Genomic DNA, 20,762 nt, shown 5'->3' with positions numbered 1-20,762 from the left:
AACCTGTGGTTCAGTGATACATTAGCTTCAAAAACAGCCAGCTCAACCATCTCAATTCACTGCGCACACACACAACCCCTGCATATACTGTAGTTAGTGTTACACCTATTAGAAACTAATGTCATAGCCATGCTCATAACAACGAAGGCACAGCCATGAAACCCGCCAAAGCTTTGTGATCCCATGGCTATAGTCATAATTACAGCAAGAGTCTAGCTGCAATGATACAGACTAGAGCCCGAGCCAGTCGCAGCTGAGAATGTGCACGTACACGCCCTGTGGTCACAACAACTGGCGGTTGTAACATAAATGATACTATATTATAACACAGATCAGTATTTCTCTGTTGATCACAGGGAATACAAAAGAATTACTGAAAATTTGGGGTTTTGACATGCCTGGGTACATTGCAAACAGGAACTGCTAATTGAGATTTCTTTTTTTTTTTTTTTTTTTAAATGGTGCCAAATTACCAAACTCAACACAAAAACCAGACATAGTCTATATCTACTTTCATGAACATACATGCAAAATGACAGTTTTGCATTTTTTTCTTGCTCTGCTAACTTGACCTTATTCAAAAATGAATAAAAAAATCAGATTCCAAATCTATCAAGCTAATTCCAGCTAGCTGGCATACAAGAAGGGAGACGCAACACGGGGGGGGGGGGGGGGGGGGGGGGGGGGAATGAAGAAACTGTACGTATTAGTAGCTACAAAACATCACGCATCAGAGAATTACATGATAAATATTTATAAATATATTATATTAATATAAATATATTGCAGATAAGTTACATTACCCAGAGGTTTATACACAGAAGATTGGTGGTGGTGGGGCAGTGGATATGCTTTTGGTGTGGGAGATCTGGGTTCGATTCCCACTCCGATACATCAACCAATGTGCCCCTGAGCAAGATTCTTAACCCCTAGTTGCTCCCGAGGCGTGCAACCTCAGACAGATAGCAATTGTACGTTGCTTAGGATAAAAGCATCAGCTAAATTAAATGCAATGTAATAATGTAATGTAAAAGATCACTGTCACAATTATTCTGATTTTAAATCGCAAAATAATGACTTTTTTTAAAAAGACTTTTAAGGATTTTACTAACATAATGACTTTTCTAGCCCTGAAAAATAAAGATTGAGAAGTTCCATGACTATTTCAGGTCTACCCATGACCGTGGAAACACCAAGGCTATTATGAATGGGCTCAAATTGTTGCAGACAGCTTAGTTCAAGTCCAACATTATACTTTCTGTTAACACCCCACTAATTATTATGAAAAATGTAGTTCCAAAACTTAGAGCAATGGATAAGGCTGCACCAGAGTGAAACCCCTGATCTAACATGTTGACATGAAACAAAATCAACCAATTTGCAATGGCAAAACATGGCAATGAATCGGTCCTTTTGCAATATCATGCACTGGTGGAGTTAAATTGATCATGCTGCTCTTGAAAACATGACTGTGTTTGATGAAACACACTAACTCACTTATAGTCTGGTTGCTCGATGATGGTCTTGATGACTCCTGCATAAGTGGCCAAGATTGAGAGAAACACACAGGCCAGAAACACCAGAGCCAGTTTGTTCACATACCTGCAGAAAGTAGAGGAATGCATGTGGGTCTGTGTGCTTGTTAGCGTGCATGTGCATGTTTGTCATAGACTGCATAGGTTTGTGTATGGATACTTACTTCACCCCAACAAACACCACCAGAGCCATCAGTAGCAGGCAGCATGTACCGCAGACACGCATATTGTTGAGCATTGCATCGTTTTCGCTTTCTTTAAACACTGTTGCTGTTGGAACTATGTACGTCTGGCAGTGAGGAGACAACAAAAAGAGAAAGATTGTGTCATTAATATGCAGCAGAAGTGACTACTGTTGTGGGTGACCTCTTATCTGTCAGAGTGGAAACATACCAGCAGAATCTCTATGGTGCCCAGAATGTACATGGATCCAGCAAACGTGGTTCCGAGATAGAAACAGAGACCCACTGCTCCTCCAAACTCTGGACCCAGTGACCTGGAGATCATGTAGTATGAGCCACCAGCTTTGGAGAGATTAAATCCTGGTTAGTTAGGCTACTACCAAATTGAAATGTTTTAACCTTTATTTTTCCAAAGTTTGGTAACCCTATATTTTACAGTTTAGCTTCCACTGGGGAAGATGAGAGAAGCTCTGAGTTAATCAAAATTTTAATATGGTCATGGGATTCACCTTTAGTCATTACCTAATGCTCACAACAAGTAAGTGTTAGAGCAGGGTTTACTACCATTATCATGAAAAGCATAATAATAACACATAATCAAACCTATGCATCTATGCATATTTCATTTGTTTCTAACTGGCAGTCATTAATTACAATGGCTAAGAGTCTTTTAGTCAGTGCACAGCAAATCAGCAGAACATTATGAAATTGTAAAAATGTGTCTGTCTGCGACTGTATTTTACAGTCATAGAGAGAAGTTCTTCAACACAAACTTGTGAATCAACAACTGCATATAAACTGGAATTATAAAACTCATAATTAGGCTCTTATTTTGACGCCATGTCTTAGCTCTACATTGAGAATATTTCTTCTCAGGTTGCTGCATTTAAATACTTTTATAGGCCCGAAAATCTGTAAAATTATCCAAGAATTAACAAACGGTGTAACTACCATATATGCAGTGTTTTGTCATGATGGTGACAAATCAATCCTTTCATTCTGGCAGTGGTAAATAATGAAAACGCTGCAGTGTATCCCCCCCTCAAAGCAAACCATTACATGTAAATATTGCTTGTGGAAAAAAAACAAAAATTGTACCTGGGACAACTCCATTGGTTGCTATGGCACTCATTGATATGGCTGTGAGCAAGGTCTGCATGGAGAGAAAGAGGACAGAGGTTATAGATGGAAGAAAAGAGAGAAGTGTGCAGGCTGCGTTGTATTCTTTGTGCAAGAACAATATTTAAATAAGTTATGTTTTAAATGATGTACTTTCATTTCATACGGTTTTATTCAAGCTTGCTCAAAAAGTCACATAGATCTTTTGGCTCACTTTCAAGTGTAATATTCTCATATGTTACTGTATAGGGCTGGGTACCATTTACATTTTTCCCCCCCCATATGCCACCTGAGTGTAGGTACGGACACGAAAACAATCTTTTCCAAATGTTTTGTGCTTTTTGCCTGTACTTTTTTTTGGTTTTACAAAAACATTTTTTTAAATCATGAAACAAAAGAAGGTTAACTTTTTTTTATAACCACAAATTAAAAAAAGAGAGAAAGACTGCTGTCATTCAAACATGGCAATAAGAACCTGTCATTCAAATTTGTAAATACAGTTATAATTAGTTATTACTACTAATCTTTTCTCTTGCAAGTCCAGAGTGTTTTCTCCCAAATAGGAAAGAAAGGGGTAGAACGCTACAGCTGAAATGGCTTGTCCTTTTAAAAAAAAACTCAAGAGCTCCAAACATTTTTATTAACCAAAATCCATGATTTGTTTTCTAAACCTTATCAAGTAGTTTGGTTTTCAATTCCACATTAACCACGTCATTGAAAATGCAGTGTCATGTACGGGAACGGGACAGGGTTGTCTGACCTTATTTTAAGTCATGTACTGTATAACAAAAGCCACAGGTGGTGGAGAAGAGACAGACACACTATTTAAAATGTAAAACGTTGCAGTACAAAAACTTTGGTTTCAAAAAATGATCTTATCTATACAAAATTTTGGTTTGAACGGGAACTATCCAAGCAACGTACATAAATAAAAGAGAGATTTTCTACACACTACTAAAAATCAGGGTTTTGTTGCGCTCCAGAGCCACAAAACGCAATAAAAAAGCAGAATACATATTTAAAAGACAAGCACAAACTGTCATGTATTTGATCATTTTTGATACCCAGTGCTATGAACACATTTAATTCATTTAATGTCCGAGTACTGTGGTTTTAATACCCATTTGACTTAGTGAAATGCTGAACATACAGTCTCCTAAACAGCACCAACAACACCATCTTCAGGCTTTGTCATCTCTTTGATCTGAAGCCTCGGAGCCTGACAGGGTGGGTATATATCGTAGAAGGGTGTTGGGTGCACTGTTAACACCACATCACATGAGTATTGAGCATCAGCAGTGATGAGCAGTTCAAACTTTTTAAACAGTCAGCTCTCTGTTTGACTGTGTAGCTACTGACGTAAAAAGAAATCACGGTTGTAAATACGACAAACCTTGTGCTTGTTTTTGAGCACCCTCCTCGGAGCTCATGCATGGAGATTAATACTGTCATGAATAAAAACCATACATTCAGAGGAGGTTGTATTGACTGGCCTACATTTTTTCTGGCATGCCGTAAATCTCAGACTAAACATTAGACATGTCATTGGTCTGTTCGGGTATTAACAGAATTGGCGCCTAAAAGGACTTCTTTGCCTTTCAATCCCTGTCAGCAGAAAGTCAATAGGTTTAGATTTATTAATTACTCACACAGATGCAGCAAATGGAGACGATGGCGAAGGATCCAAGGATTCCGGCTGTGCCGACGATCCAGGTGAGACGCAGAAAGAGAATCACGCCCAGGATGTTCTGCATGCAGGGAAGGTAAACTCCAATGAAGGTTCCCATTTGGGGGACCTGGGGATAGATAAACACAAACACACCGATAAGAATCAAAAGGGTAAATGAATGAAGTAAAGATAAATGGAAGGACACCCTGTACATTTACATACATGCATCCCTCAAAAAAGCATATAACCTCTTATCTGAAGTGACATCCTTTCATTTAAAAGGATGATTTGGATATTTCAAAGTGGGGTTATATGAAGTACTTATCAATAGTCAGTGTACATTAGATGGTGGTCGGCACACCCCCAGTTCCAAGTCTCCCAATAACATTTCTGTGGTAGTTTCCAGTTGTGCAGTGACATGTGAGCATCTGTGAGTTGTTATAGTCCATGAAAAAAAAATAAGACAATTTTGCAAATTGGTCTGTCTGTACTTCATGACTGATCTCTCTCAGACTTACACACCACACCCTTTAGCTAATGTCGAATTAGTTTGTGTAAAGTAAACAACTTTTTGATTGAAATATCGGTGTGTGACCTCCCTTTTGTTGCTGGTCTTGAGCAACGCAGTAACAATGACTATGAACTACAATGACTATGGATAAGCACCTCAAACAATCTAAAATCATATTTAAATTTGTAACTTGTTTTAAGTATTAATCTAACATGCAGCAAATTAAAGCTGAAAAACCTCGCTTTAACTTCCATTACAGGCTATATGTAGGGCAAGAGTCTTATTTAGCACAATGACTGGAATCAGACAATGAAACAATTCATATTTATAAACTGCTCTGTGAAAACATCTTTCAAAATCTGAAAAGGCCCATCTGGAAATGTTCTAAGATAGGCCTATATAAAAATACTTTGTTTTGAATAATAATTTGTGTCTGATATGTGTTTTTTTTTTTACAAATAAAGTTAAATCACCTGATACACTTACATCTATTCTTTCTCCTTTATTGAAAATCTCTTGAAAGTGCAAATATTGTTTATTTTAAATGTTTAACTGCTGGACACAAGAAGTCTTCTACTTCAGTGAAAAGCCAATTCTCAGAGTATGCGCTGTGGAGGTTTCAAATTTCCACCTTCCCACAAACTGTACATTGCATATTGGGCCTAATTGCATTCAAAATAAAAGGAAATCAAAAAACAGAAGAAAAAAGAGAAGAAAGAAATGACACTGAAATTGCATTATACAGACATAGAAAAGGAAGCTGGTCACTTGAAATAAATAAAATATTATAAATAAAATAAAATATTGGCCATGATCCATCCAACAGCTTTCAGTATAAAATAAAATGATTGTGCTTAAATTCCTACATTCACACTAGCATTATTCTATGTTATAATATTTACCGTATGCATTACACTGCACAAACAAGGTTCTATATACCTCTACCACTACTACCCTACCCAAAAACCAAGTGTACGTACCATTTTCTGAGTTACAAACACTTTGTCCTGTGCTTTCTCTTCTGCACTTAGTTGTCTGTCTGAATACAGTGAAGTGCCTGATGTTGACTTCAAGATCTCCCACATCTTCTCTCGTGTTACTCTGTCTTTCTCACTTGTCTGTTTTTCTCCCCCTCACTCTCCTCGCATAGTCTGACTTTTTCTTTTTAGTCTCACATTTCTTAATGATGAAAAAACACAGCTATCATTCAGGGGGCGGGTTTTACCAAAACATCATCAATGCTTCTGCTAAGCTACAGTTCAAGGTCCCAGTGGGTTCCACCCAAAGACAGTGAGGCAGCATACTGCCACCATTAATGTGCCTATGGAAAGCAACGTTTTTTCCCCTTTTTTTTGTAAGAATTCGGGAAACAAGCCCTCAAACCTAAATAGCAGACATTGTTGGCCCATGACTCAGAAACAACATATATAACCGTTCTATTTAAGGCTGTGAAACAGTTGCACACTGGCAGCGTTAAATGTACGGCTAGATATAATATATAATTTGAATTTATGAGCTTTGGAGGTGCAGATATAACAGACTAGATTATGTATTAATTATACACAACTACCTCACAAATAAACTCATAGAAACTGTGAAAAAGACAGTCACTAGTAGTCTTATATGCATATTAACATGTAGCTCTGTCGGTTTTAACACCATCAGAAGCAGGTAATTACTCATCTGGCACAAAAGGGGGGGGGGGGGGGTTGTGCACAGGGTCTATTACACACACTATGACTTCACAGCTGGGCTTTGTATTTCGTCATTTCTGGTCCCAAATACAACTTGAATGTTACTGGTCAAGTGTTAGTGATTTTGGGTCTATTTACACCACACACCAGGCTAAGTACAAATGGGTTGTTGAAATTGTGACTTTGTTCACTCCCCTTCTCCCTGAATTATTCATTACAGAACACTTTAGTTTCACCGTCTCTGAGTCACATGTTTTATTGGGAATTTTTCTTGTTAATCCCCTGGATTGTTTTCCTCTAGTTTCTAAGATTCTCCCTAGTGGTAATGCCAATGTCATCACATACGTATAGGTCTTGCACCCGGCGCGGCGCAAAGCCTGATGCAAGTGTCTTTGATATTTTAAGACACTCCCGCGCCATTTGAATAGCAAATGCACCTGCGCTCATCTTTGAGCCCATGGGCATACTGGTCTTACAGGGAGGTGTGTTCAGGTGCATACTTGGCGTATAGCTATCTTGAGTCGGCAGGAAGTGATTGCGCCATTCACCAACAAAAAAGTCAATAGCGCATCATTTTATTGAGTTAAAAAAATTATTGAAAAATGCACCAATAGGCTTCTACACAGCAATTGCACATTATGTTTGTCCCACACATACACAAGCGCAAAAGCATACACACATGTAAAATGTGCAAAAGATGACTAAACAAAAATATTACAGTGCAAATCCACTATTATAATAGCAATTCGCCAAGATACAAACGCGCATGGCTTTTTAAAGGGAATGGGAGATGACACTCCGATTGGTTTATTGCATGTTACACCCAAAACACACCTACGAATTAATGAAGACACTAAGTACAACCCTTTGGAACCTGCGCCCGGACCCTTTTTTCAGCCATCAAACTAGCAAAAGTGGATTTTGACATGCCCTTAATGCACCAGCCATGTGCTCCATGGCATGCGCTTGGATCATTAAAATACGGCCCAGAGTGTGTATTTGCCAATGGCACAGAACATCTCCAATACCCAAATATGAACCATAAAGATTACACATCTCCAGCTACTTGCAGCAGCAAGCAGTTTACTGTGTGTCTTTTGTACCATAGGCAATACAAATTCTACAAATTAGTTAGTAATAACTCTTGCAAGATGAAAGACTTAAAGAACATGGCATCCTCACAATACAGTCCATTCTTCAGAGCTGTTTATAAGCTGCTTTATCTCCTCGTGATACCATCCCAAAGTTCAAAGTCTAACTTAACATAAACTGTATTTAAAGCTCGATAGACTGATTAAGTTTGCCGAAAGTTATTCTACTGACCAAAAAGCAGAACGTTTTACACTGTTAATTATTATCAAGCTTTGCTTTTCTTAAAAATTTAAATTTGTGGTTGAAATACAGCAGCAGCAATACAGCCAAAAACGTGGAGAATGACAATTATCCTCAGCAAACACAAGCCCATGTCTCCCTGTTTTTTTCAGGGGGTACTTGGCAAAAAAAGAAAAGAAAAAAAGAAAAAAGGTCCTTACCACGACAGCGACCCTCCTGACCCCATCCTCAGCCTCCTCATGCTCCCGAACACCCTGGGTCAGGTTGGTGTAGTTGGCCAGCTTGTTGAGAAGAGATGATACCATAGGGTGACTTTCCATTTCCTCCTGCAGATAGACAGAGAGACATGCATAAACAAAATAAAGCACATATATTCCGTACAATATCTGTAAAGTGTTGTTAGCACTCTGCTAGCAGGTGCACATAGACTTTAATACTAGGCTAATAGCCGGGCCTTCAACCAGAACCAAGACGTATTACATATCACATAACTCCTGTTTTAACCTCCTTACACTGGCTCCAAGCATGTATACTTGGAACCAGTATGTATGTATATACATTAAGATGTTATTGACTAATTTTAAGACTATTCATGGCTTCGCTCTATGCTAAATTATTTACCTCTAGTACCATATAGCAGCCTGTACACAGTTTGAGCTTCTCATTCAGAGGTTGTGTGTTCCAGAGTCCCAGCTTAAAACTAGAAGAGGGGGGGGGATTTATTGCAGTCAGGGGCCTGAGGCTCTGCAACCTGGCCAGAAAAATACTTTTACATACTTTTCCCCCCTTTTTAACATATTAATATTAGATGGCTTATACAGATTTTACTTAGGTTTTTCTTTTCTTTCTTTTTTAAACTTAAATTGTGTTTTAGTTTATTTTTTTTTTATTCTAAGATTACTGGAGTTGGATTTATTTGTTTTATACTACTGATCTTATATTTTGTTGATTTTAATTAATTTGGTTTTTGAAAAGCACTATGAATGTTTTTTTTTTATCATTGCTTTTATTATATTATTCCATCTTGGAGCCAGAAACCTTCTATTATATATTTTCTTTTAACTTTTGTGACATAACATTACTTATTGATCTTGTATCACACAACATAATGACATAATCTTTCTGTACCATAGATCATATGCAACATGAATTTGAAACAAAAAACAGCTTTGTGGACAATACAGACTTTTACATGTGAATCAAATGTTTTTATAAGCAGTGTACATTTGGAGAAATTTCATTTTTTGTCTTACCTCAAACAAGGCCATGTTCTTGCCTTCATAATAGGGTTCTCCGTCATCGTCAGAATTAATGAATTGGCTCGACTCTCTCTGACTGTCATCTCCTACAGGGATACACAGGAAATACACCCTGTTAAGTGCATACTATAGATAGAGCATGCAGCAAAAGAAGAGAGGCAGCAGGATCACTGGGTACTGTTCGTGTGTAGTAGTTGTAGTAATAGCTGTAGCAGCACTATAGGCTGTATTGTATTGCCAGCACACACATTGTTAATCTAAGCAGAGGGCTATACAATTCAAACTGCACTTCTCCTAGCCCCAGCTTAAATATTCATTGGAAGATAAGAAGTTAAGTAAAACTTAAAAGGGGTGGTAGTAGCTCAGTCCATAGGGATTTGTTGCTGGTTCAAATCCCCTTACGGACCAAAGTATGGTGGTGGATTGGTAGTTGGAGAGTTGCCAGTTCACCTCCTGGGCACTGCCAAGGTGCTCTTGAGCAAGGCACCGAACCCCCAACTGCTCGGGGCGCCTTTCCACGGGCAGCCCCCTCACTCTGACATCTCTCCATTAGTGCATGTGTAGGTCCTGAGCATGTGTGTGTAATTCAGGCCTGTGTGTAATGTGTGTAATAACAACAGAGTGAAAAGTGTAGTTTCCCCTTGTGGGATTAATAAAGTATAATAAAAACAAAAAAAACAAAACATTATGGTCTGTCACGTGCAAAACGTGCAAAACTGCATAAACAGTGCAAAAAGAAGCCTGAATAGAGCTGGAGGATGTTGTCTATGTATGAATGTTCAGTGTGGTGATGGCAGTAGGGATGAAGGATGGGCCTCTGTAGCGTCGACCTGATGGCATCAAGGGTGTAAGCCTCTTCTTTCTAAGCGTAGCTCCTATGGCGCCATTTTGATGCTAACAAGCCATCGGCCACAGTTAGCATTCTACTGACTGCCGTCCATTTTGACGTTACTTTGACAGCAAATAACTTTACATCTGAAGTGTTTAAAGACTATTTGTACATTGTTTATTTTTAAAGAAACTCAACAATGTGTAAAAGGCTCCATTACCTTGTACGTCATGTTATGGCTCCGTAGTAGACGTTTTTGTAAAAAATAGGGTAACGATTGTGTCATAACCACGCAACTTACTGTCGCACAGTAGATGAATCACCGTATAGTAAAGGGTAAGCTCGCAGACAATTTGGACTTACATTAGCTGTTTAAGATCAATTACTAAAGTTAAGTAGCATTTTAGTAAGCAATAATTAGTCTGTGCCTATGTTATCTCCGAACATATACCTACGCTCTCCGTCTCTGCTGATTGGGAATGATTGAGATTTCTCTTGGCACAGCTACGTCGTCAAGCTCAGTTGGAGGCTGCACAGTAATGCACAGCCATCACTGGAAAAGCGCTTCTAATAACCTTCACTGGTCTCTGTCCAGAACAACGGGATCTGTTGGTCCATTTCATAAACTGTCTATGGATGACATATGACTAATGTTAACATTCTGATGACATGAGAATTTCTGTGATTGGTCAACCAAAACGTTAAGCTAATTCCATTGTTTACTTCAGCAGCCATTTCACACAGGCAAATCTAAGCCCTGTGCTTAGTCAACTTCCAGGAGATAACTGTGCAATCTCGAGGCTAACCTTGCCACATGTGTAGCCGTAATGTTTAGGCCACATCTTTTGATTTGTTGATGACCCTCCTGCTTCTGCTGTTGACTGGTAAAAAGTAGGAGGCTAAAAGTTTAAAGACCTCTCTCCAAAAACTCCAAACAAGATAAATAAATATATTAAGTATAGTAATGTCAGTCTTACAGGTTAACTAAAGAAATCAAACAGCTTTTGACCTAGCTAAGGTTAGTTTATGACAATCAATTAGTGTGGACTTCATCGGAAAACAGGAAATAAACAGAGGTATGTGCGCTAGCTGAATTTACAAAAATGTTATGCCTTTCTGTCAAATCTACTGCAGTCAAATTCACTGTGTTCACTTGGAAGGAATCACCGCACATGGCTAGGCACTTGTAATGACATTTTGAGCATGTTTAGAGGCTAAAAACAAGTTTAAAACTTGCCCTGTTTAAGTCTGTTGGGTGCTAAATCTAGCAGGAGGATAACACGGTGTAGGCAGCACCGATTGGTTTCATTTGTCTCGTTACTGACAGCACTACACATGTAAAAATAAAACAGAGCTACAACTTGAAATTGACTGGACTTCTCCTTTAAGAGCGCTTCATAATCCAAACTATTTTTTAAGTTTCTTGTAAAGCTTTGTGATAATAGGATCTTCTTCTGTTAAAAGAGAATCAGGGGTCAAGACCGACAAATTAAGGCTCTGCCCACAGTTTAGCCTTTTTGCCTTTTTGCCTGTGGTTGTCATGCAGTGGTCTCAGTTTATTAGGTTTGGTGTATTTTCACACTAAATCACACTGTTGTCGGCTCATCTTAATTGCCTTGAAGAACCCAAGGCCGAAACGTGGTTCACAGATCAGTGACAAGCCGTGAAAAAGTGTACTGTGTGTGGACGCACATGACATGGTGTGGATTGTAGCATAATGTGCTGGGAAGTCCCTCAGCGGGCTCCAAGCCAGAACTTCAGTCCTTTAAACAAACTGAAAGGATCTTTATCAAAAATCTAAAATTACTGTGTGCAGAGGTCAGGGTTTGATCTGGAATCAGCTCAGTCTGCAGCCACTTTCACCCATGACGCAAGGGAATGTATTAGACTGAACAAAGGAAATAGGGAAGTAAGACGACTTCTCTCTCATTGTTTGAACAGATTGAGAATATATCTCAACAGACGATGTCACAGATACACACCGTGAAGTAAGTACATTTAATCTAAAAGAAGAAGATACTGTATGTCCGATCACAGTGCCAAGAACATGGCGGTATGGCTGTTATGAGAGCATAATCAGTGAAAATCCTTTTTTATCAAAACATGTTACAGTTGGTGTGTCCATTCAATTGTCAAGTGAATTTTAAGAAAACTTTTGAGTTGCAAATTAGGCACTTTTTCATCAACTGGTTTGGTACTGTAGAACAATTTGTATGGTTTTGTTCACAGCCAATCACCACCACAAGCATTTGATTTAATGTGCTTGGCCCACTACCGCGTTCCACTTCTGGGTTTTTCTCCGGTGCAGCGGGAAATTTTGCCAGATGCATGTATTGTTCGTTTTTTTTTTTCCCGCTCTGTTTGTGTTGGAATTTTAAATTATGTGAATTAATGAGAATAACTAAATAGTAGACATTTGGGGAAATATGCTATCTAGCTTTTGGAGTCTGGTGGTAGTTAGAGGAGAAGATTAATAAAAAATGTATGTAAAGATGAAGCTACTTCAGGAAACCGGTTAGCTCGGCATGAACACAAAGCCTAAGAACATGAGGAAACAGCTAGGCAAGCTCCATCAACGTTTACAAAATCTACCTACCAGCACCTCTAAGTCTGTTTACAATGAACAGAGCTAGGCTAGCTGTTTTCCTCTGTTTCCAGTCTTTGTGCTAAGATAAGATAATAATCTGCTGGCCGTACCATTATATTTACCGTCCAGATACGACAGTGGTATCTCTGCCTGAGAGCAGATAGGCATATTTCTGGAAATGTCAGACTATTCCTTTAACAATTATATCACCCTGTCTTGCTTTTACTCCATTCTCTCTGCTTATTATAACCTTTCATTTTTATTTATTTACTGTTATGTAGTTGTAGTGTACATTTTTCACTTAATATTCTATATGACATGATGTTTATCTTCAGGTAATAAACTTTAGATGAGCATTTTTCACCCAAATTTAAATCTTTGGCTATGGCTATAAAATCTATTAATACATGAATAAAAGGTTTCTTCAAGACCTGTTAAACCTAAAACGTTTGTGTTGTATGCTGCCTAAGGAGCAATCCTACAAGCAGAAAGTGGAACACTTCGAAATATGACACTGGTCATAGGATACTGCTTTGGAAAATGATGGTCCTGAGATGTTATCCTTTATACAGAGGACATCTTGTCTTATCATCACTGTGTGTGTGACATTTTAAGCGCTGCATGTTTTGTGACTTCTGCCTTTACAGTGAAATAGTAAAAGTATCCACTGTACTGACACTAATAAAGGCTTTAATGATTAAAGGGATAGTTTGCCTTGGAGGAATTTGCCCACAGATGGATGCATTTTAATTTATTTTCCTAAAGAGGCACTCTACAGATTTTTCACATCAGGTCAGTTTAGTGATCGTGAAGAGTACTACAGCTGCGAAATGTACCTGTGGCTCTGAGGGAGCTCTTTAATGTCTGATAAAATAACCCTGATGATGTCATCACCCCCAAAGGTAAACCTTTCAGACCACTGCAGCCCGTTCCTCATCTCTACATGAGTCTAGAGGCACAGCCTAATGAAATAAAGCATGCTATTGAGTTGCATTATGGGAACTGAAGGATCCGGTACTTTTGGAGCGTAACCCCTAGGGACTAAAAACCAGGAAATGTATACTTCTGTTGCATTAAAGAGATACTGATACGTTTTGTATCTCGAGATTTATGAGTATAGGCCTAGCCCTCTAGGAGCTGTTGCTATTGCATGTGCAGTCGTGAAGATTTCTATTGCGCCCATTGTGCCCTGCACAGGCCTCCCTTATGTCCGCAGTCACTGTATATTACAGCTGCAAGACCAGAGATCTGCTCCCAACATCAGAATTTTTCTTCAGCCAATGTCGGTAAAAGCAGGTGGTCTGGATCTTAGAGGGTTATGCCTATACTCAAAGAATATGGAGTTACAAAAGGCAACTATCGTTCTAATTTGTATAGCCTTCGCGCTCTAAACGCTGTTACTATTGGCTTAAGGGCGAAGCTGATGTAGTCAATGCCACCTGCAACACCAAAGTCCACAAGCAGAACATAGACTAGCTCATCTTCCTACTCACACTGAACAGGTTTTAATGCTTGAAAAAAAACTTATTTATTTTGTTAAAATAAATAAAAAAATTTAAAAACTACCTACATGATCGGCCTGTTACTGATCGTAAGGCCCATTTACAAGGTTCTTCACAAACCTAAAAAATGAACATCACAATTAATAACTGCACAAACAGATTCCTCACAGCCACTCAAGTGCAGTCAAATGCGGATAAGACCGAGTGAGTCATGGGGGACCTGGACACATCCACGCAGATAAAAACAGATGAATGGGCACAGGGATGCCCAGGATTTTGGCCATGTCATATCTCCAAGGAGGGCCACAGATGCTGACAGCGCGCTCGTGGAGTGTGCCCAGATGCCCTGAGGGGGCTCTACTCTCTCCGCGCTAGGTTTTGTGTAACTTCACTCTCCCCAGGGGAACCCCCGACAATAGAGTCCAAGGGATTTTCCAGTAGGCCAGGTCTGATTGCAGAGAGGGAGGGACGATTAGCATGCGCTTCTTGTGTCGTATTGGATCGAGGCGACCCAATAGCAACAGCTCTTAGACGGCGAAGCCAATACAAAATAGAATTAGCTGATATTTAACCAACTTTGTCAGCATTGTGTTACTGAACCATGGACAGTTAAAGAAATGGAAAGGACTGAACTTTGGTAAACTTCCCTCCCTTTTACCAGTGCCCAGATCTCCCTACTCACAGCAAAAAAACGCCAGATGATGCAATTGTTCATTTAATTATAGGCCTACATTTTATTCATACACATACATTTTGTTTTAAAACAAACTAGAAAGGGCTTTTGCTGAGTAAAAGTAACTCGGATTGCCTGTTATCATGCCAAACAGTGAAAAGTAAAGATAGTTTGTACAACTTCACAACCAACCAAATGGACTTCCAGAGTTATGCTCACAGTTACGCTAACAAGTCCACCGCTTTAACACGTCTGTCCATGTTTTCATTACGGTATAAAATGTGCTGTTTTTATATTATCTGCATTTTAGAACGAAAACAGTATTATATCATATTTGTTTTTATTATCTTAACGAAATAATACATTCACAAAACTAAATTCTGTATTGGAAACCTGTATTGGACTTTTTTTGTGAATGAAATTCAACAATAGGCTACTATTTAGCACGCTACAAACCCCTGAGCCTTAAAGACTTTTTTTTTTATGTACATGTTGTAATTGTAGCCTATGATCTGCTTAAACAATTTTGTTGTTGTGTGTTTTGCTGGGCAGGGTTGTTGCTCAATACATCATCATGTTGAAACTACAGAATGTACTTCCGCATGAGGACGGACACAAAGAGTATGAAAGCGGATTGAGAGAGCGAGTCTCCACCTCTCTCTCTCTCAAACTCAGTCCGAATTCAGATTAAACTGTCAAAAAAGGCAATGGTTTAATTTAAATAAATATTATGTAACTGTATTGTCTCTTTCCGGCCTAAAATGTTTTCAGAAACATATTTTTGCTTACCGTTTGGCTGAAGTACGACGGTTTGTAAACAGGAAGTGGCCACCACACTGTTTCCTGTATTGCAAAAACGGAGGCTTAAAAACTCAAATGAATCTGCAAAACTAAGGTGTACTGATTAAATAAAAACCGAGACTCTGTTACTGCATTGCCTATTTCCCGCCTTAAATGTTTTCAGAAACATATTTGTGCTAACCGTTTAACTTTAAAACAAGAACGTTTGTTACCAGCCGGTCGCCATATTGATACTGTGACGTGTTTGCATTGCGTCAGCCACCAGCGGCTGTGTTTATTGGTCCGGTGCGGCGCGGTACATTCTGGTAACTGTAGGATTTCTAGCTCTCGGGCGAAAGGAAATGCCACAGCCATGTAGCACCAATTAAAAATAATGGCTGTGCCGACTACATAGACAGCCCAGTTTTAGCGAGAGAGAGAGAGAGAGAGAGAAGGAGAGAGAGATTCTTAAAATCAGATGATCAATTAGTTTGAATTCCTGTGTAAGAAATAGCCATCATACACGTTTCTTCAAATTGTACAATACTCTAAAAGGACATGTTGTAGAATACCATACGGCTGAGATTGGCATGACCATGTAGGTCTAGGTTGGTGCAAAATCACATAAAATAACTGTGTGTTATTGTTAGACCCAAGTAGCCCAACAATAACACACAGTCCCCCCCCCCCCTTCCTACATCATCAACAAAGCTGCTCTGCAAGTTGTAGCTAGTTGAGCAATGTCACACTTAAAGCTGTGTGTTTGTGTGTGTGTGCAGCATGTGCGTGCATGTGCATCCGTTTGTACTTTTTAAATTAAATAATCACACAGAGTCTGTCAAACATACACACGTTGACACATATCTTTCACCCAGTGCATGATGGGACAGATAACAGCTCCCTCATGACCCTGAACAGGAATAAGAAGGTAATGAAGACCTCCGTAAGTAAGTGTCTGAGCATGTTTACAGCATACAATTGTTGTTACCTGAGTGAGGGTCTTGTAAGTTGTCCTCATCATCTTCCTCCCCAAAAATGTTGCCCAAACTGACTGGTTTGCTGCTTCCAGCTGCAGCCGCGCTGTTGCTGTCGCCCTCTTCATCCTCCACTGGCACTACAGTGAAGTTGGTGGGCATCTTGGCTCTTCAGTTGTCTGGAAGAAAGTACGCAGTGTCGACAACCAGGATGGCACTAGCTGTTACTCTTTGATACCAACAGGGAAGAGAAAAAAACAAACATACAAAGTAAGTCAAACCAAGGCACTGGTGAGGCATTTAAAGCTTTAGTTTGACCTCAGCATGGCACTCACTCTAAATATTTGTTTTACAACTCTTTGTTGTGGGGTCCAGTGTTCTCTCAGGGTTAAAAGTGCCGCCTCCTGCACATGAGACAGGCCAAAGTCCTGAAGGGTTTCTTCACTCGCTCCCCTTGTTCCTTTCCCTCCCTTTTCCCCCCACTGCTCCAAGACTATTGCCCCATGTGACACTCCATTTACCATACATGGAGAACCCTGCAACTCCTCCCATTACTCTGATGGTCCCACTTCTCTCACTCTCACCTTTGTAATGCCAAAAGGTAGGAAAAGAAAGTCTGACATGTCTCTAAAAGTATCCAAGGTATTTATAAAAATCCACTTTGACTGAAAGCAAAACAGATGGCTTGTATTTAACGAGCCAAACGCCGACTTGTTTCTTTCCTGTTCTTCTGGCTTTGGTTTTGTTTCCTCTTCTCCCTTCCTTGGTAGTATCCGTCTCTGGTTTCCTCCAGGTAAACAAAATGGGTGTTACCTTTCCCACAGTGCATTATGGGTAGCAGTGAAGCACTGATGTTCGGCAAAGAACGACACCACATGTGCACATGCATTGTGCCCGCAAAGGAAACACCTTGAAAACCTTGGACACTACTTTCCTCCAGCATACCATTATAATGGACAGTCACAGGGGGAAAGGATCCAGCTTTGAATAACAATGGAGACAAGTCAACAGGAATAGTTTTCTGTTTGTGGGAATGATCATTCAAATACTCAAGGTTTTCTTTAGGAGGGACATTTATTTTGATGTGCTGGAAACCTCCTTAAGAAAGATATAGTGGAAGTAATAGAAAGATAGATAGATAGATAGATAGATAGATAGATAGATAGATAGATAGATAGATAGATAGGTAGATAGATAGGTAGATAGACTGATATTTATTTATTCCAATAAAATGGGAAATTACAGTGTTGCAGCCGCAAAATCCGTCACACAGCACAGAATAAAAATATAAATGAAATACTAGAATGCTACATATACATACAATATACATTGAATAATAATATAGGGATGAAATACAAGAACAAGTATTTGAATATACACAAGTTGAGAATACAAAAATGTGCAACTGCTTAAATAGTGTAATTACAATGTGAATGTGTGATTGTCATTATTTCTTCTGTAGCGTTTCTGTTGAACACTTTAATAAAGTAAATATGACCAGACCCATCTGCCATCTTTGCTGTCAGGTTGAAAGTTACTGTAACATAAGAAACAGTTGTTCACTAAGGAAGTGCTATTTTCTCATGATTCTTCCTTTATATCTTGGTTTTCTAGCAGGCGCCTGGATAGAACATCTTGTAGAGAGCGTGCCCATGTGCAGTGGCTCAGTCCTCAACGCAGTGGCCGCAGGTTTGGTTCCAACCTGCGGCCCTTTGCTTCATGTCGTTCCACCTTTCTCTCCCCTTTCATGTCTAAGATGTCCCGTCCAATAAAGGCCTAAAATGCCCCCCCAAAAAATAAAAAAATAAACTTTGGGTTTCTAGTGCTAACTGGTTTATAGAATCGTGAACAAACCAAATTCTTTTTTTTTAATAGAATGCTTTCACTATGTAGTCCTTTATAACTACAGTTTATTTAAAGTATTTTAAATTGCAATGATTTCCACTTAAAACAATGGCAAATCTAACAAATAATAAATACCTGTATTGTAGGTGGTTGTCTTTAGCATAAATCCGTAATGTTACTTGTCATCTTCTGTTTTAACTAGTCTTAATATGTATTTCACAGCTGCAACATCATGTGCCACAGACCCCCGCCCCCCAAATATAGGTAGAAGTTTGCTATATTAGCAAACAATTATGTATTGTCTTAGCTTTGTTTAGCTTAGCTTATTCTGCCTTACCTTACCTTAGCTTTTCTTAGCGTTGAACATAGACATACAGTATTAGCAAAACCATAGCCATAGTTTAATTTATGTTATTCTACTTTAGCTTAGTTTATATTATTGTAGCTTAGCTTAGTTTAGTCCTCTAAATACTTAATAAATTATCATTAAAATACAAAATTGTGTTGTTCAGAGTTTCACTTGATGCTAAACTGGCAATAGTCATACAGGTGCTAGCTGGTGATAACAAGCCATTTTGCAGTGTTAACTCTAAAGCCATATAAATCTACCTATGATTTCTACATAGTGTCACCAAGCATTCCTTGGTCCATGACACTAACTTTTCTTTGGCTCTGATAACTCTTTCACTTCACGTAACCCCTGACACTGGTGACTTTCTTCAGTGTTTTGTCTTAATCCTGACAGAGGAATCGATACAGTTTAAAATTTTCACGTTGATCAATTCTCCAATATTTTTTCACTATACTTAACTAAACACAGTTGTGTGGAGTGATCTTGAAAAACTGGAATGTAACAGAGTGTCTGACTGCATTTTTAAAATACAAGCTGCCCAGATGTTTAACCAGATGTCTGCCTTTAAAGGACTAGGTATTCATCCCCAGGCTTATTGAAAAAAATGCTGTGCCATATAGTAGTTAATGTGAAAAATAATGTGCCATGAAATGTAGACCTTGATAAACAAAACCCTATTGGAACAGCAGTGAAAGCAAAAGTTTCCCACGATTAACCTGTTGACACCCTACAACAGCAGGTCTCATATCAGATAATCTCCCAGCCACAAAAGCCACACAGAATACCACGAAATCAAACTGCTATTTGTTCAGCTTTGTTTAAAATTTGACGTACAACATAGCTATGCCTAGTGCTTTTCCTTGCTCAGCTTCAAGCTCGGTGGTAAGGACATTAGCTTTAGGAAATGTGAAGTGTGCATTCAGTTTTCATTCTTTTTGGCCTTCTGACCTTTACTTAAACCATTCATTTGTTTGTGATGTCATGTTGTTATGGCTCTTACTTTAAAGAAGTCATGAATCTTTTTTATCACATTCTAACAGTGATAACAAGTAATAGTGCCAAGTTCTGCTCTGCTGCCAGAAGAGGGTGCTGTAGGTTCATGGTGGGCTGAACATTTATGTAAGTTGCAATGAACAGAAACAGAGATGTTAGGTCAGTGTCCAACTGAAGGGGAAGGATATGTATGGTTTGTAAGCCACCAGTGGTGGAATCACTGCAAATAGGCAGTTGTTTTTTAGCAATGGACAATTCACAGCAAGTGTAATAATGAGCTGATAAACATACTTCAGTCAGTGAGTGACAAGTATCAGCACCATTGAATGCAATTGATGTTTTGTGCTGACCTCTAATCTTCCTGTGAAATGCATACATATTAACAAGTATGCATGCTTGCTAGCGGTGTTTGGCAAGATGCAAAACCTCAAACCTCCTTGCTTAAGAATGACAAACATTTCTTAGCTGGAACCAGCTTATCAGTAGTGATATCACTTGGCCCATGAATAAACTAGCTCAGCTTCTCCTTTTAAGACAAACCTGCCATTTTATACTCCTCAGATGGCTTGTGAATGTTGTAAAAAAGGTAAAGCCGGAGAGTTAGAGGTGAAATCAAATCCCTTTAGCAAACAGCAAAAAGGTCAGTGCTGACGCAGACCCGGGAACAGGCTGCCCTCCCTCAAGACTATATTCTTAAGTGGCTAGATTCTATTTGCAGCATTTGTACCTGTTTACTGACTCCCCAAGTCCAAAACCAGGTAGCTGTGCAAACACTCTGGAGGGTTTGGACAACCTCTTGTGTCATCAAGCGCAGAATACATTTCAACTGGCTGCACTGTGCTGTCAGACCACAAAACGCAATATCAGGGCAAAAGTTTGTCAGGACTTGGACACTTTTTTCACTCTGTGGATTGGCTTCACTATAC

The 20,762-nt window shown here is 39.1% G+C and overlaps 1 protein-coding gene across 7 annotated transcripts in view; it reads right to left on the bottom strand.

Moving 5' to 3' along the window:
- The window catches only part of LOC116699304 (solute carrier family 12 member 7), a 31,319-nt gene extending 13,867 nt beyond the window's left edge, over window positions 1-17,452 (bottom strand). For 2 of the 7 annotated variants that reach the window (XM_032531821.1, XM_032531826.1), the window contains exons 1-9: window positions 16,982-17,452; window positions 16,661-16,875; window positions 9,296-9,387; window positions 8,243-8,368; window positions 4,486-4,632; window positions 2,816-2,870; window positions 1,929-2,059; window positions 1,700-1,824; window positions 1,498-1,602 (exon numbers count right to left, since the gene is read on the bottom strand). In XM_032531821.1, coding sequence (XP_032387712.1) covers window positions 1,498-1,602; window positions 1,700-1,824; window positions 1,929-2,059; window positions 2,816-2,870; window positions 4,486-4,632; window positions 8,243-8,368; window positions 9,296-9,387; window positions 16,661-16,808 — 929 coding nt within the window. In that variant the 5' untranslated portion in view covers window positions 16,809-16,875; window positions 16,982-17,452. Of the gene's footprint in view, window positions 1-1,497; window positions 1,603-1,699; window positions 1,825-1,928; window positions 2,060-2,815; window positions 2,871-4,485; window positions 4,633-8,242; window positions 8,369-9,295; window positions 9,388-15,681; window positions 15,962-16,660; window positions 16,876-16,981 lie in introns of those variants that run through there. The other 5 variants (XM_032531822.1, XM_032531825.1, XM_032531823.1 and 2 more) reach the window with 5 other exon arrangements.
- Between the last annotated feature and the right edge of the window lie 3,310 nt (window positions 17,453-20,762).

The sequence above is a fragment of the Etheostoma spectabile genome, chromosome 12, assembly GCF_008692095.1.
Source record: "Etheostoma spectabile isolate EspeVRDwgs_2016 chromosome 12, UIUC_Espe_1.0, whole genome shotgun sequence".
Classification (NCBI taxonomy): domain Eukaryota; kingdom Metazoa; phylum Chordata; class Actinopteri; order Perciformes; family Percidae; genus Etheostoma; species Etheostoma spectabile.
Note: the sequence above shows the minus strand (reverse complement) of the source record. Positions and strands in the feature narration are given on the sequence as shown.